At 50.2% G+C, this 12,660-nt stretch overlaps 1 protein-coding gene across 3 annotated transcripts in view; it reads left to right on the plus strand.

The window, feature by feature from the left end:
- LOC309521836 (stimulated by retinoic acid gene 6 protein-like) overlaps positions 1-12,660 on the plus strand; it is a 61,359-nt gene that overhangs the window by 25,939 nt on the left and 22,760 nt on the right. For all 3 annotated transcript variants that reach the window (XM_082204866.1, XM_082204864.1, XM_082204865.1), the window contains exons 6-9: positions 366-411; positions 5,183-5,311; positions 9,436-9,506; positions 12,444-12,555. In XM_082204866.1, the coding sequence (XP_082060992.1) occupies positions 366-411; positions 5,183-5,311; positions 9,436-9,506; positions 12,444-12,555 (358 nt within the window). The remainder of the gene's footprint in view (positions 1-365; positions 412-5,182; positions 5,312-9,435; positions 9,507-12,443; positions 12,556-12,660) is intronic.

Here is a 12,660-nt window from a genome sequence, read left to right on the forward strand (position 1 = left end):
GGTCAGTGCACACCGACCCCTCTTGCTCTCCTGGCTTCACTTCGCTGGAGAGGCGCTGCACAGTTTTCCCTCTCTGCGCAGCGCCCCTTCAGCGAAGCGGGAGGAGAAATGGAAGGGGCTCCGTTTCTCCTGCCTCTTCGCTAAAGGGGCGCTGAGCAGAGGGGGGAGAATCCCCCCCCTGTTTCCCCCCTCCTATGGAGCAAAAAATACGGTACTTTCTGTATTCTGGATTCATGCGAATCCAATATGAGGACTGTGGTAGATGGGAGTTTGCCTCAGACGTTTGGCTGAAGAAACAGTACATATATTTTGACTACAGACAGCATCTTAGGATCCCTGTAACTCCAGTGTTTTTTTTTTTAAAGGATGTTCATCTCGGTGGTAGACTATTTCTTGTGCCCTGACAACAACGTAAGTGCTCATCTCTCTTATCTGTCTACCTGCTGGGGTCAGAGCCTGAATGGGGGAGCCTCCTCTGCAGTGGCCAGCATGACGCTGTGGAGCTTCCATCCCAAAATTAGCATCGCTGAAGTGTTGGTGCTGACCTTTAAAGCCCAGTATACCTGAAGGAGCATCTCCACCGCCATTGTTCAGACTGAGGTCCAGCTCCAAGGGCCTTCTGGCGGTTCCCTCACTGTGAGAAGTGATGCTCCAGGGAACCAGGCAGAGGGCCTTCTCGGTAGTGGCATCCTACCCGCAGGGCCTGCAAGACAGAGCTGTTCCACCAGGCCTTTTGTCAGGGCGCAGCCTGACCCCCTCCTCTGGCAATCTGCACAAAATTTTGCTTGATGGTTGCCATTAATTTGATTTTAGTTTGATTTAATTAATTTTATAATGAATGTTTTAGAATGTTGAACTATTTTGATTGTTGTTAGCCGCCCTGAGCCCAGCTTCGGCTGGGGAGGGCGGGATATAAATAAATTTATTATTATTATTATTATTATTATTATTATTATTATTATTATTATTACCATCAGATGTTAAGGAAAGAAACAACTGTCTGGCTTTTAGAAGACATCCTGTCACGGGAATTGGGGTTGCTTGTGTGTAAACCTCTAGCTGTTCCAAACTGCTTAGGGGTGGTTGTGTCTTTCCCTGACTGCTGCTCAGTCGCTAGCAGAATCCGTGAGTGGGTGTCTCCTAAATTTCCTCCAGCATAAGAATTCCTTGACGGACAACCTTCGCCTCGCCTCTCTGCGCGTAACCCTTCTGCGCAGAGTGGGCGTGCCTAGTGGTGCCCCTCCACCCTCCTCACTGACTTCACTGCCAGAGTCTCGGAGCCTCTCCTCCGAGATGCTTTCTCCCTCTCCCTTCTTCCTGGTATCACCTGGACGTTCTTCCCCAGATGACGTTCTCTCTCTACCCTTACTCATTCCCTCTCCTGCAGAGTCTGGAAGACTCGCCTCCCCCCCCTGCTCCGATGTCAGTTCCCTGACACATCCGAAGGCAGCTCTGTTTAGGGAAGTTTTTAATGTTTGAGATTTTATTATTTTTTATATTTTGCTGGAAGCTGCCCAGAGTGGCTGGGGAAACCCAGCCAGATGGGCAGAGTATAAATAAATTACTGTATTTTTCGTTCTAAAAGACACACTTTTTCCCTCCTAAAAAGTAAGGGGAAATGTGTGTGAGTCTTATGGAGTGAATGCAGGCTTCAGCGAAAGCAATGCGAAGCCCCCGGAGTGCATTGGGTGCTCTCGCTGCGCTCCGGAGGCTTCGCGTTGCTTTCGCTGAAGCCAGAAGAGCAAGAGGGGTCGGTTCGCACCGACCCCTCTTGCTCTCCTGGCTTCGCTTTGCTGGAGAGGCGCTGCGCAGCTTTCCCTCCCTGTGCAGTGCCCCTTCGGCGAAGCGGGAGGAGAAATGGAAGGAGCTCCGTTTCTCCTGCCACTTTGCTGAAGGGGCACTGTGCAGAGAGGGAGAGAATTTATTTTCTTCTTCTCCCCCTCTAAAACAACGTGCGTCCTATGATTGGGTGCGTCTTATAGAGCGAAAAATACGGTATTATTATTATTACCATATTTTTTGCCCCATAACACTCACTTTTTTCCTCCTAGAAAGTAAGGGGAAATGTCTGTGTGTGTTATGGAGGGAATGCCTACGGGTGGCGGGGGGATCTGCTGCAGTCGTGAGCAGAGGATCCATGGTTCCCCTTCCTTCCCTCCTCCGTGGCTCGCTTTGAAACAGCAAAGCGGGAGAAGAGCCACTGAGTGGGGAGAAGAGAGGGACAGAGAGCCTGGTTACAAAGCACGGATCCACATAGATCCTCAGGATTTTTGCACTGGGTCACCCCAAATTCACCATCAGATCACATAGCATGTCCATGGCTACAGCTTGCACCAAAAAAATCACGCACCCACTGTTGCCTGGGGCCACAGTGGTGCAAAAACGTGGTTACAAAGCATGGATCCACATGGATCCTCAGGATTTTTGCACTGGGCTACCCCAAACTCACTGTCAGATCACATGTCTGTGGCCACAGCATGAACCACAAAAATCATACATCCACTGTTTCGTTTAGAATATTTTTTTTCTTCTTTTCCTCCTCTAAAAACTATGTGCGTGTTATGGTCAGGTGCGTGTTATAGAGCTAAAAATACGGTACTGCCTGGATGGGGATTGGTCAGGACAAGACAGCAGTGAGGCTGGGGCTGCACAGGTGTACCAGTAGAGTCAAAACAGTTGTCCTGCTGGGGCAGCTGTAGAGCCCTCACCTTGCTACTCCCTCACCCAGATCAGCTTAGTGACACTGCTGTGTGGTGAGGGCATCTCTGCCCTAGCACACAGGCTGCCACAGAGCCACCTGCGATCTGTGTACATGGCCTTTCCGCCTACAGAGGAAAGCTGTGGTAGAAATCTAAGGCCTGTGAAAGAACCACCACTGTGTGTGAGAGGACAAGCGCCATGGATGATTCCTTCAGTCCAGGAATTAGATGCCTCCAAAACTTTTGGGAAGGAAGAAGAATGGAGACACGATTCAGGTCTTCAGAACCATGGACAGGGCACAAGAAAGCAGGGCCAAAACTTAGAAGGCTTTCAACAGAGGACACCCTGCCCTGAAGTCACTGAGAAGGAATGGAAATGCTTATGGCCCTCCGAGTTTTCTCAGGCTTCTCTGGAGCTACCAGGGAGCTTTTGCATCCAAGCCATGTGGTTTTGCTGCTGAACTGCAGCCCTGCCTGAAAATAATTCAGAAATCAAGGCCCATGTCTGCCCTCTTGGCAGTAGATGAAGCACAAAATCCAGTAAGCCTGGGGCCATTGATTCCTAGACTGAAGATACTTGACAAAAGACTTAGCTGTTGGTTTAGAAAGGATAAAGGTAAAGGGACCCCTGACCATTAGGTTCAGTCGTGACCGACTCTGGGGTTGCGGCGCTCATCTCATTTTATTGGCCGAGGGAGCTGGCGTACAGCTTCTGGGTCATGTGGCCAGCATGACTAAGCTGCTTCTGGCGAACCAGAGCAGTGCACGGAAACGCTGTATACCTTCCCGCCAGAGTGGTACCTATTTATCTACTTGCACTTTGACGTGCTTTCGAACTGCTAGGTTGGCAGGAGCAGGGACCGAGCAACGGGAGCTCACCCCATCACGGGGATTTAACTGCCGACCTTGTGATCGGCAAGTCCTAGGCTCTGTGGTTTAACCCACAGCGCCACCCACGTCCCTTTTTTATATAGGATACATGGCTGTGAAATAGGCAGAAGGGGGCATGGTTTTAATTTGGGACTGGCTCACTGTACAAGACCTACAAGGGGCATCTACAACGAAATGTTGCAGTGTGCTCTGCTTGTCAGGGTTCCAGCCCTGCTTTCCTCTAGTACACGCCATTCCATTTCTGCTCCTCCTGACCTCATGGCTACTGAAAATACTCAGTTCGTATTGGGCCTGGTGGGTTGCCCCCTTAAAACGTCCTCCATAGCAACTTACACTTCTGCAAGCATTGTGGCTTTCCTGTGCACGCTCCTATCTCCTCCTTCTTTCTCCCTAATACCATTTTGGCAATAATAATAATAATAATAATAATAATAATAATAATAATAATAATAATTTATTTGTACCCCGCCCATCTGACGGGGTTTCCCCAGCCACTCTGGGCGGCTTCCAACAAAGACCAAAAATACACTAAAATGTCACACATTAAAAACTACCCTGAACAGGGCTGCCTTCAGATGTCTTCTGAATGCTAGGTAGTTGTTTATCTCTTTGACATCTGATGGGAGGGTGTTCCACAGGGCAGGTGCCACTACCGAGAAGGCCCTCTGCCTGGTTCCCTGTAACTTGGCTTCTTGCAGCGAGGGAACCGCCAGAAGGCCCTCGGCGCCGGACCTCAGTGTCCGGGCAGAATGATGGAGGTGGAGACACTTCTTCAGTTATACTGGACCAAAGCCATTTAGGGCTTTAAAGGTCAGCACCAACACTTTGAATTGTGCTCAGAAACGTACTCGATTGTGCTCGGAATTGGTTGATGCCGTGAGCAGGAGATAGTTAGAGGTGTTAGTGCGTGTGATGTGTGGCTGTGTCAAGGGTGAATGCTGATTGGATGCTGTCGGCGAGCGTTGAGACTATTGGTTGTTTCTGAGTCACGTGCGATAGGAAGCGTATGTCATGCAGTCCCCCGTAAAAGCTAAACAATTATTGGCACCCCCCTGAAAAAGGTCAACAACTCTGGGCAACCTCCCCTCATTACCTTTCAGTATATTTATTTGTATGTGCGCATGCAGACAATCATTATTATCCCACTTTAAGTTTCGATTGCGGTTTGAATCGATGCGAGGGAGTGAGCTCCCATTGTTTGGTCCCTGCTCCTGCCAACCTAGCAATTTAAAAGCACAAAGTGCAAGTAGATAAATAGGTACCACTCCGGCGGGAAGGTAAACAGTATTTCCGTGTGCTGCTCTGGTTCACCAGAAGCGGCTTAGTCATGCTGGCCACATGACCCGGAAGCTGTCTGCGGACAAACATCGGCTCCCTCAGCCAATAAAGCCACACACACACACACACACACACACACACACGCTCCAGTATTTAGGAAGTCAACCCAAATGGCAGAGTGCGTTGATCTTAGTTATGATCTTGATTCTGCCCTTCAGGACAAGACAGGCTTAATAACTTAAGCTGAGCTTTCAGGGTATATGACAGGTGGTGTAATGTTTGCCTTTGGTAATTCTGCTTTTTTTTTTGCCTAGTTTTTGGGTGAATATGACAACCTCATAAAGGGCTGGCCTTCCTTGCTGTGCTATCTTTTCCTTCTAGGCCAATTTGTTCGCATTTTTGTGAAAGCCATAATAGTCCGTTGTCGGCGTGACTCCGTAAATGTGAGTATTTTGTGATAATCACATTTTCCTATTGTAATTATTTTGAAAACAAAAACATTTCTCCTGCCTTCTGAATTCTGTACATTGCTAAAAATGGCAGTTAACTGTGCCATGAAATAAGTACAGCTCTATCAATGCTTTACATTTTTCATTTGCTTATTTTGACCATTCTCTGTTTAAATTCAGCATTATTAGTACAATGGTAACTCGGGCTCTCTGTTTAAATTCAGCATTATTAGTACAATGGTAACTCGGGCGAGATGAGCGCCGCAACCCCAGAGTCGGTCACGACTGGACCTAATGGTCAGGTGTCCCTTTACCTTTACATAACTCGGGTTACAGACGCTTCAGGTTACAGATGTTTTGGGTTACAAACTCTGTTAAGCAGGAAGTGGTTGCTCCAGGTTAAGAACTTTGCCCCAGGATAAGAATGGAAATCACATGCTAGCGGCAGCAGGAGGCCCCATTAGCGAAAACACGCCTCAGGTTAAGAACAGTTTCAGGTTAAGAATGGACTTCTGGAACGAATTAAGTTCTTAACCTTAGGTACTACTGTATTATTATTGACATTTGTTAGTAGTTTTTTTGTCTATTTTACAAAGAAGGCCTCAAAAGTGGCTTAACAAGATAGAACACAACAGCTAAAAAAACACAACACTAAACAAGAAAACTAAAACAAGGTATAATATAAAATACCAAAAATGCTCATCCAATAACATCATAATAATACAGCCGTACCTTGGAAGTCGAATGGAATCCATTCCTGAAGTCTGTTTGACTTCCAAAACATTTGAAAACCAAAGCGCGGCTTCCGATTGGCTGCAGGAAGGTCCTGCAGCCAATCGGAAACCACGGAAGCCCCACCGGATGTCCGGCTTCCAAAACAGTGTTCAAAAACCAGAATAGTCACTTCCGGGTTTTGATCGTTCAGGAGCCAAAACGTTCGAGAACTAGGCTATTTGACTTCCAAGTTACGACTGTAATGACAAATCCTAGCCCCACCCCAATAGATGAGCATCATCATGGAGGCCAGCTTAGTCCCCAAAGGCCTGAGTGAATAAAAAGATCTTAGCTTAGCATCTTAAAAATGGATAATGATGGTCGCAGGCATGCTTCCTTGGAGAAAAAGCCACTTCCGAGCTAGGGAGGAGGTAGGGTTGCGGGCTTCACACTCCTTCCCCACACTCGTGGGGGCTGGCTTCAGCCCCTGCGATACCTGGGGAATCATCAGCCGCGTCATTCCTTTTTCTTTGGATTTCTTGAGGATTTTCGGCGTTAGATCATGGCTGTTCGGGAGTCCTTGCTAGCCTTGCACGTTGGACCTGCTGTCCGAAAGCTGCGATCGCCGCCAGCGGCGTAGCGTGGGTTATCAGCACCCGGGGCAAGGCAATTAATTTGCGCCCCCTAACCCGGGGCAAGGCAAGTACAGTAATTTACTCTCCCAAGCAGCAGCAGCGAGGCTTCTCTTTCCCCCGCGCTCTCCTGGAGCTGCCTCTTTTCTTTCCTTTTTTTCCCTTTCTCCAAGGCTTTTCGCTTTCTCTCCTTAATTGATTCCTCCTCCACACCGCAGCGTTTCCTGGCTGCTTCCCCCCCCTTCCCCTCTCTCTCCTCCTCGCTCTGCTTGCCTTGCCCTGCCCTGCCTGAGGGCGCCCTGAGGAGACTCCGCTCTCCTTTTTGACCAGGCGAGGTGGAAAAGTCTCCTCCCGCCCCCTCGCCAGACTCCTTGCTCGGCTCACTAGCCAGGCGGACAGTGGAGAGAGAGACGCAATTACCATAAAGCTCCTCTCCCTCCGCTTCGCCAAGCTGTCAAAGCCCCGGCAGCAGCGGCAACGGCAGCAGCAGGCGCAGCCAGACCCCCGCCAGCCAGCCCGCCCGCCCGCCCGCCCGGCTTCCTCTCCTTTTTTTGCCCGCAGCAGAAGGCTTCGCTCTCCCCCTTCTGCGACCTCCTCGCCAAGCCGAGCGAGCGCGGGCTCCCTAACCCGTGGATTTTAGTAGGGGCAGAGAGCTGCTAGTGCGAGCGCGCCCCCCGCCCATGTTGCGCCCAGTGCGGCCGGCACCCCTGGCACCCCCCACGCTACGCCACTGATCGCCGCCGCACAGTCTCGTCGCTCCTGGGTTTCACCCCAGTAGGCAGCAGCTGGCGGCAAAGGCTTCCATTTCTGAGGCTAAATAAAAAGAGCTGAAATTACTTGGGGGTTTTCCTTCGCAGGCTTGCCTCAGCTGGCAGCCCAAGAAGCCGGAGTTGCTCCACCCATGCCCCAACTTCCTTGTAAAGTTGTGGCCTAATTCGACCCACTAACCCGAATTTTATTTATTTCGGAGGAGGGAGGCGGGAACTCGCCACGCAACATTCCTCAGATGGGGTGCCTTGCTCCTTGTGTCACAACCCTCCGCACCTCCCTCCAATGAAGCACACAGAGAATGGCCTCTGGTGAAGATTACTGTGCTGGACCCATCTGGACTGTTTTTTAGGAGCAAAGCTGTAACGTTCCAAATATTTTGGGAAGACTTGTCAGTCAGCTCTTGAAATCCTGTGTCACCAACCCTACCTCTCCAGTCGTAAACCCCTCTGTGGTCTCTTAGTTCTCCACAGCCTTCCTAATTACACAGTGAACTAAAACGGCTGTTGAAAAACCACCATTTTGTAGCTATCGCTTATAAGGAGGTGGATCCATTTGTTGCTTCCTTGTTTGCAAAGTGTGGAATCCTGATGAATCCTCATTTGGCTGGCTTTTGCTTCTTTTGGGCCAGATTCTTGGGCTCTGAGCAAGAAAACACCCTGGACATATTGCAGTGCCTGCTCTGTTCCTGCACAACAAGCCAGGTGGGATGCGCCCTATGTGCTTGCCCTGTGGACATAGGATGTCCTCACATAGTTTGGTCCCCCCCTCCAAAGTAAACACAGATTAACACATCAAATAAATAGGCTTAAACATTCCTATGTATGTATTACAACTATGGGGACCATTGGTAGGGTGTAGGTGAGTTCCCACGAGGCAAGACACAGTGATAACAGCAAGAACCTTTATTGAACTAACAGAACTGGACAACAGGGGCAAAGCAACAGCTTATACAGTGGTACCTCTGGTTACGAACTTAATTCGTTCCGGAGGTCTGTTCTTAACCTGAAACCATTCTTAACCTGAGGTACCACTTTAGCTAATGGGGCCTCCTGCTTCCACCGCACCGCCAGCAAGCGATTTCTGTTCTCAGCCTGAGGTAAACTTCTTAACCCGAGGTACTACTTCTGGGTTAGTGGAGTCTGTAACCCGAAGTGTTTGTAACCCAAGGTGTTTGTAACCCGAGGTACCACTGTATACATTTCTGAAGGTCTGGGCCACTCCCACCGTGATTGGCTGTCTAAACTTACAAGCTGCGAATCATAACTCAGAGTTTAAGGGCCAATGGCAGAGGCCCAAATCCTGAAATGTTCTGTGATTGGATATCGTGCATCGAATCAGAACACAGGGACTCAGAATCCTTAGTCCACACTCAAGTTCAGGCAAACAAAGACCACTGAATACATAATAATTGGTATTGCTAAATTACAATACCCATAAGCCCCAGCGAACATGGCCACTGGCTAAGGATGGTGGCTAAGGATTCGCAACATTTGATGGACCAGAGCTCTGGCACACCTGCTGTATTGGATTCAGCCCAAGAATAGCACATCTGTAATTACAGAATCCCACAACTCTTAGGGTGGCGCTGTGGGTAAAAGCCTCAGCGCCTAGGGCTTGCCGATCGAAAGGTCGGCGGTTCGAATCCCCGCGGCGGGGTGCGCTCCCGCTGTTCGGTCCCAGCGCCTGCCAACCTAGCAGTTCGAAAGCACCCCCGGGTGCAAGTAGATAAATAGGTACCGCTTACCAGCGGGAAGGTAAACGGCGTTCCGTGTGCTGCGCTGGCTCGCCAGATGCAGCTTTGTCACGCTGGCCACGTGACCCGGAAGTGTCTCCGGACAGCGCTGGCCCCCGGCCTCTTGAGTGAGATGGGCGCACAAACCCCAGAGTCTGTCAAGACTGGCCCGTTCGGGCAGGGGTACCTTTACCTTTACCTTTACCTTACAACTCTTAAATGAAATTCTTGGAATCATACATAACTCTTTCCTTCTGCTTCCTACCCAGGAGGAGACTTCTTTTGTGGAAACGCATCAGATACTGTATGTCCAGCAATTGCTGAGGAAACCGCTACCGGAGTGAGGAATCGTTCTGTTTTGGGGTCATTTCCCCTTTTGAACTGAAGGAAAATGTTCATGCCAGATTTGATGATAATCCCCATCTGAGCAAACTTTCTCTCTAGCTGGAAGGACTGATCAAACTCCTTCAAAAATTAAGAAGTTGAGTGAAGGAGCTGCCATGGCTTTTCAATAACGGGCCAGTTCCACATGCTCTGAAGAAGCAATGCAGGAAAAGTTGGGTAGAAACAAGCTCAAACCTATTGTTTCCCCGTGCCACTCTCACTATCCGTCATTCTCAGATTTATGTTTGCTGACTTACAGCTACCCTTATATCTGCCATCTACCGTATTTTTCGCCCCATAGGGCGCACAGGCCCATAGGGCGCACCTAGTTTTTTGGGGGGGAAATAAAGGAAAAAAATTATTTCCCCCCCAGGCGCGGGGCTGGGGCGGGGGAAGCCCGAGCTTCCCCTGACCCCAGCCCCCAGAACAGGCTGCTATCCACAAGCCCGAACCCTGGGGCGTGCTGAGCTCAGCGCCCCCAGGCTTCTGGGTGCAGGCAAAGTCGCGCAGCTCTCCCACGGCTTGCGGATAGCTTCCTGAAGCCTGGAGAGTGAGAGGAGTCGGTGCGCACCGACCCCCCTCGCTCTCCAGGCTTCAGCGAAAGCCTGCATTCGTCCCATAGGACGCACACACATTTCCCCTTCATTTTTGGAGGGGAAAAAGTGCATCCTATAGGGCGAAAAATACGGTACCTATACAGGAGACACCAGTAAGGCCTAGATCACACTCTGAAAAAACATATGGATGAGAGTCTTCCTCTGGGCGTTTGAACTTTTGCTAAGTGTCAGGGACTGGGCAGAGGAGGAGTGGTGGAGACTGCCTCCCCACCCTGACCCTTCCAGGGAGGAGGGAGAGGAAGACAGTTCAGAATTACAACAGGGGCTTGAGGGAAGTTACGGCTCACAGGCAGGTGAGGGGGAAAGTTGGGAAATAATGGGACAGGAGGAGGAGGAGGAAGCCATGGGGGGGGCAACAGTTGACACAGTGTCTTTAGAAAGCATTCCAGACCCCCCCCTCCTAGAACCCGGCGAGCCTTGAAAGTAGGAGAGCAAAGAGCTCAAAAGCAGAGGACACATAGCAGCACATATAGAAGTGACCAATGAGGAGGTGGGAGAGACAGGGGGTGGAGAGTCACTCGGGACAATGCCATTATTCAAGAGGCTGGGTTCTATAGCCTCTCTGTAAATATTGAATAGAAAGAGGATGGTAAGAAACTCTGCTGATCCCGTGGGTTACCCGAGAGGTGAGGTCCAAGTCTGGCCCATGGTCAAAGGTGCAATGTGGAGGCAGTCTGTAGTAGCTGAAGCTTGGTACAGGGCAGGGAGTTGGGTGAAGTCAGGAACAGGCATGCATGCAGGGAGCCAGGCGGGTCAGGAGCTCAGGCAGGAAAGCAGGACAGGATTCAGGCAGGAACTAGCAACCAACAATGTTGCTCCCGCAACTTGGGACTGGGGCTGGCTGGCTTTTATCTGCCCCGAGACATAGGGCGGCCCCGATCCTCTGGTGCCTTGGCTCTCCTGGCCTGGAGGTGAGCACTCCTCCTGCGGGAACTTAGTTCCCTCCGCCTCTCTGCCCTGAGCCTCTGCAGCTCAGGAGAGGCTGGAGGGTTACCGGACCCAGAGGCAACCTCAGCTTCCCATGACGGGGCTGAGAGTGGAGCACCTGCAGGCAATGGGTCCTCCATCACCTCAGGGGCCAGAGCAGACTCAGCTGGTGCCTGCACCTGAGGATCCAGCACAGGTGAGGACCCTTCAGGCTCAAGCCCCAGCCCCAGCTCAGCTGGTTCTGGAGGCGGGGACTCCTGTGCAGGCTGGGATTCCTCAGGTTCAGCCTCCGAGTCTGAATCCCAGGCCATCACACCAACATTCCCTTGTCTTTGTACATTCCTGGCAACCAGCCAGGAGTCGCTGAGTAAGTCGCCTGACACTAAGAGAGGAAAGGGACTCCCACTAGCATTCAGAACATTCTGCAAGGCAGAGGAGGCTATCGATCCTCCTTTTGCCTCTTCTAAGTCATCACTCAGTTCATACAATGTATATGCAGTAAGGATTTGTTAGCAGGGTGGCTGTGTGCCTCTGGCTTCCTGGCAGTGATCATGTACCAGACAGACAGAGAGAGAGGTTTGGGGAGTAAAGCTACAATGCTTGAAATACGTTATGCAAACCGGGGGTGGGGGTGGCGATAGACAAAAAGGAAAGCCTCTTCCCCCTCACTGAGGAGTGTCCTTTTAGTAACTGCTTGTTGGTAAAGTACACTGCTTCCTGCTTCTTCTGCAAGTTCAATATAAGTATGAGCTAGCATGCATGTTTTCTTCTTGGCCCCATGGAAAACAAATACAGCGGTCCCTCGGTTTCCGAACGTAATCCATTCCGGAAGACCGTTCGACTTCCGAAATGTTCAAAAACCAAAGCGGCTACTTCTGGAAGCATTTACTTATGGAAAACTCAATACGGAAGCACATTTGACTTCCGAAAAGCGTTCAAAAACTGAAGCAGTTACTTCCGGGTTTTCGGCTTTTGAAAACCGAAACGTTTGACTTCTGAGACGTTCGAAAACCGAGGTACCACTGTACATACAACCATTTTGTTTGCCGTGAGTAATAAACCATACATTTTCCTTACTCTTCCAACCAGCAGTCTTGCCAGGGTACTAATTTCTGCAGTAAGTTTACCAAACTCCAACAAGGGGACCATGGTGGGCAGTGTGGTCCGAACACACCAGCGAACCCATTCTAGCAACCCTGCAAATTTCCCTGCCCAGCACAAACCTTGTCCCTCCCACTTCTGGTACACAGCAGTGTTGTCAGTGTGTGTGTGTGTGTGTGTGTGTGTGTGTGTGTGTGTTCACCTCTGCTCCTCCTCACCGGCTACACCTGCATTTTGTGTACTGACAGGCCAACTCAGAAATCCTGGATTAGGAGGAAGATGTATCAATGGGACCCTTACTTTCGATTCCCAAGCAGAATGATTGCCACTGCTGTCCTTCTCTTTGTCTCCCTTTATACAGTAAGTAAAGGAGCTGCATGACCTGATTCCCTGAGCTGGCAAAGCGTAGCTGCTTCTCTTAAATTCTTCAGTAGCTGTGCTAGAGCCTAGTCTCCATGTGTTGGA

The sequence above is a fragment of the Podarcis vaucheri genome (assembly GCF_965113315.1).
Source record: "Podarcis vaucheri genome assembly, chromosome: 17".
NCBI lineage: Eukaryota > Metazoa > Chordata > Lepidosauria > Squamata > Lacertidae > Podarcis > Podarcis vaucheri.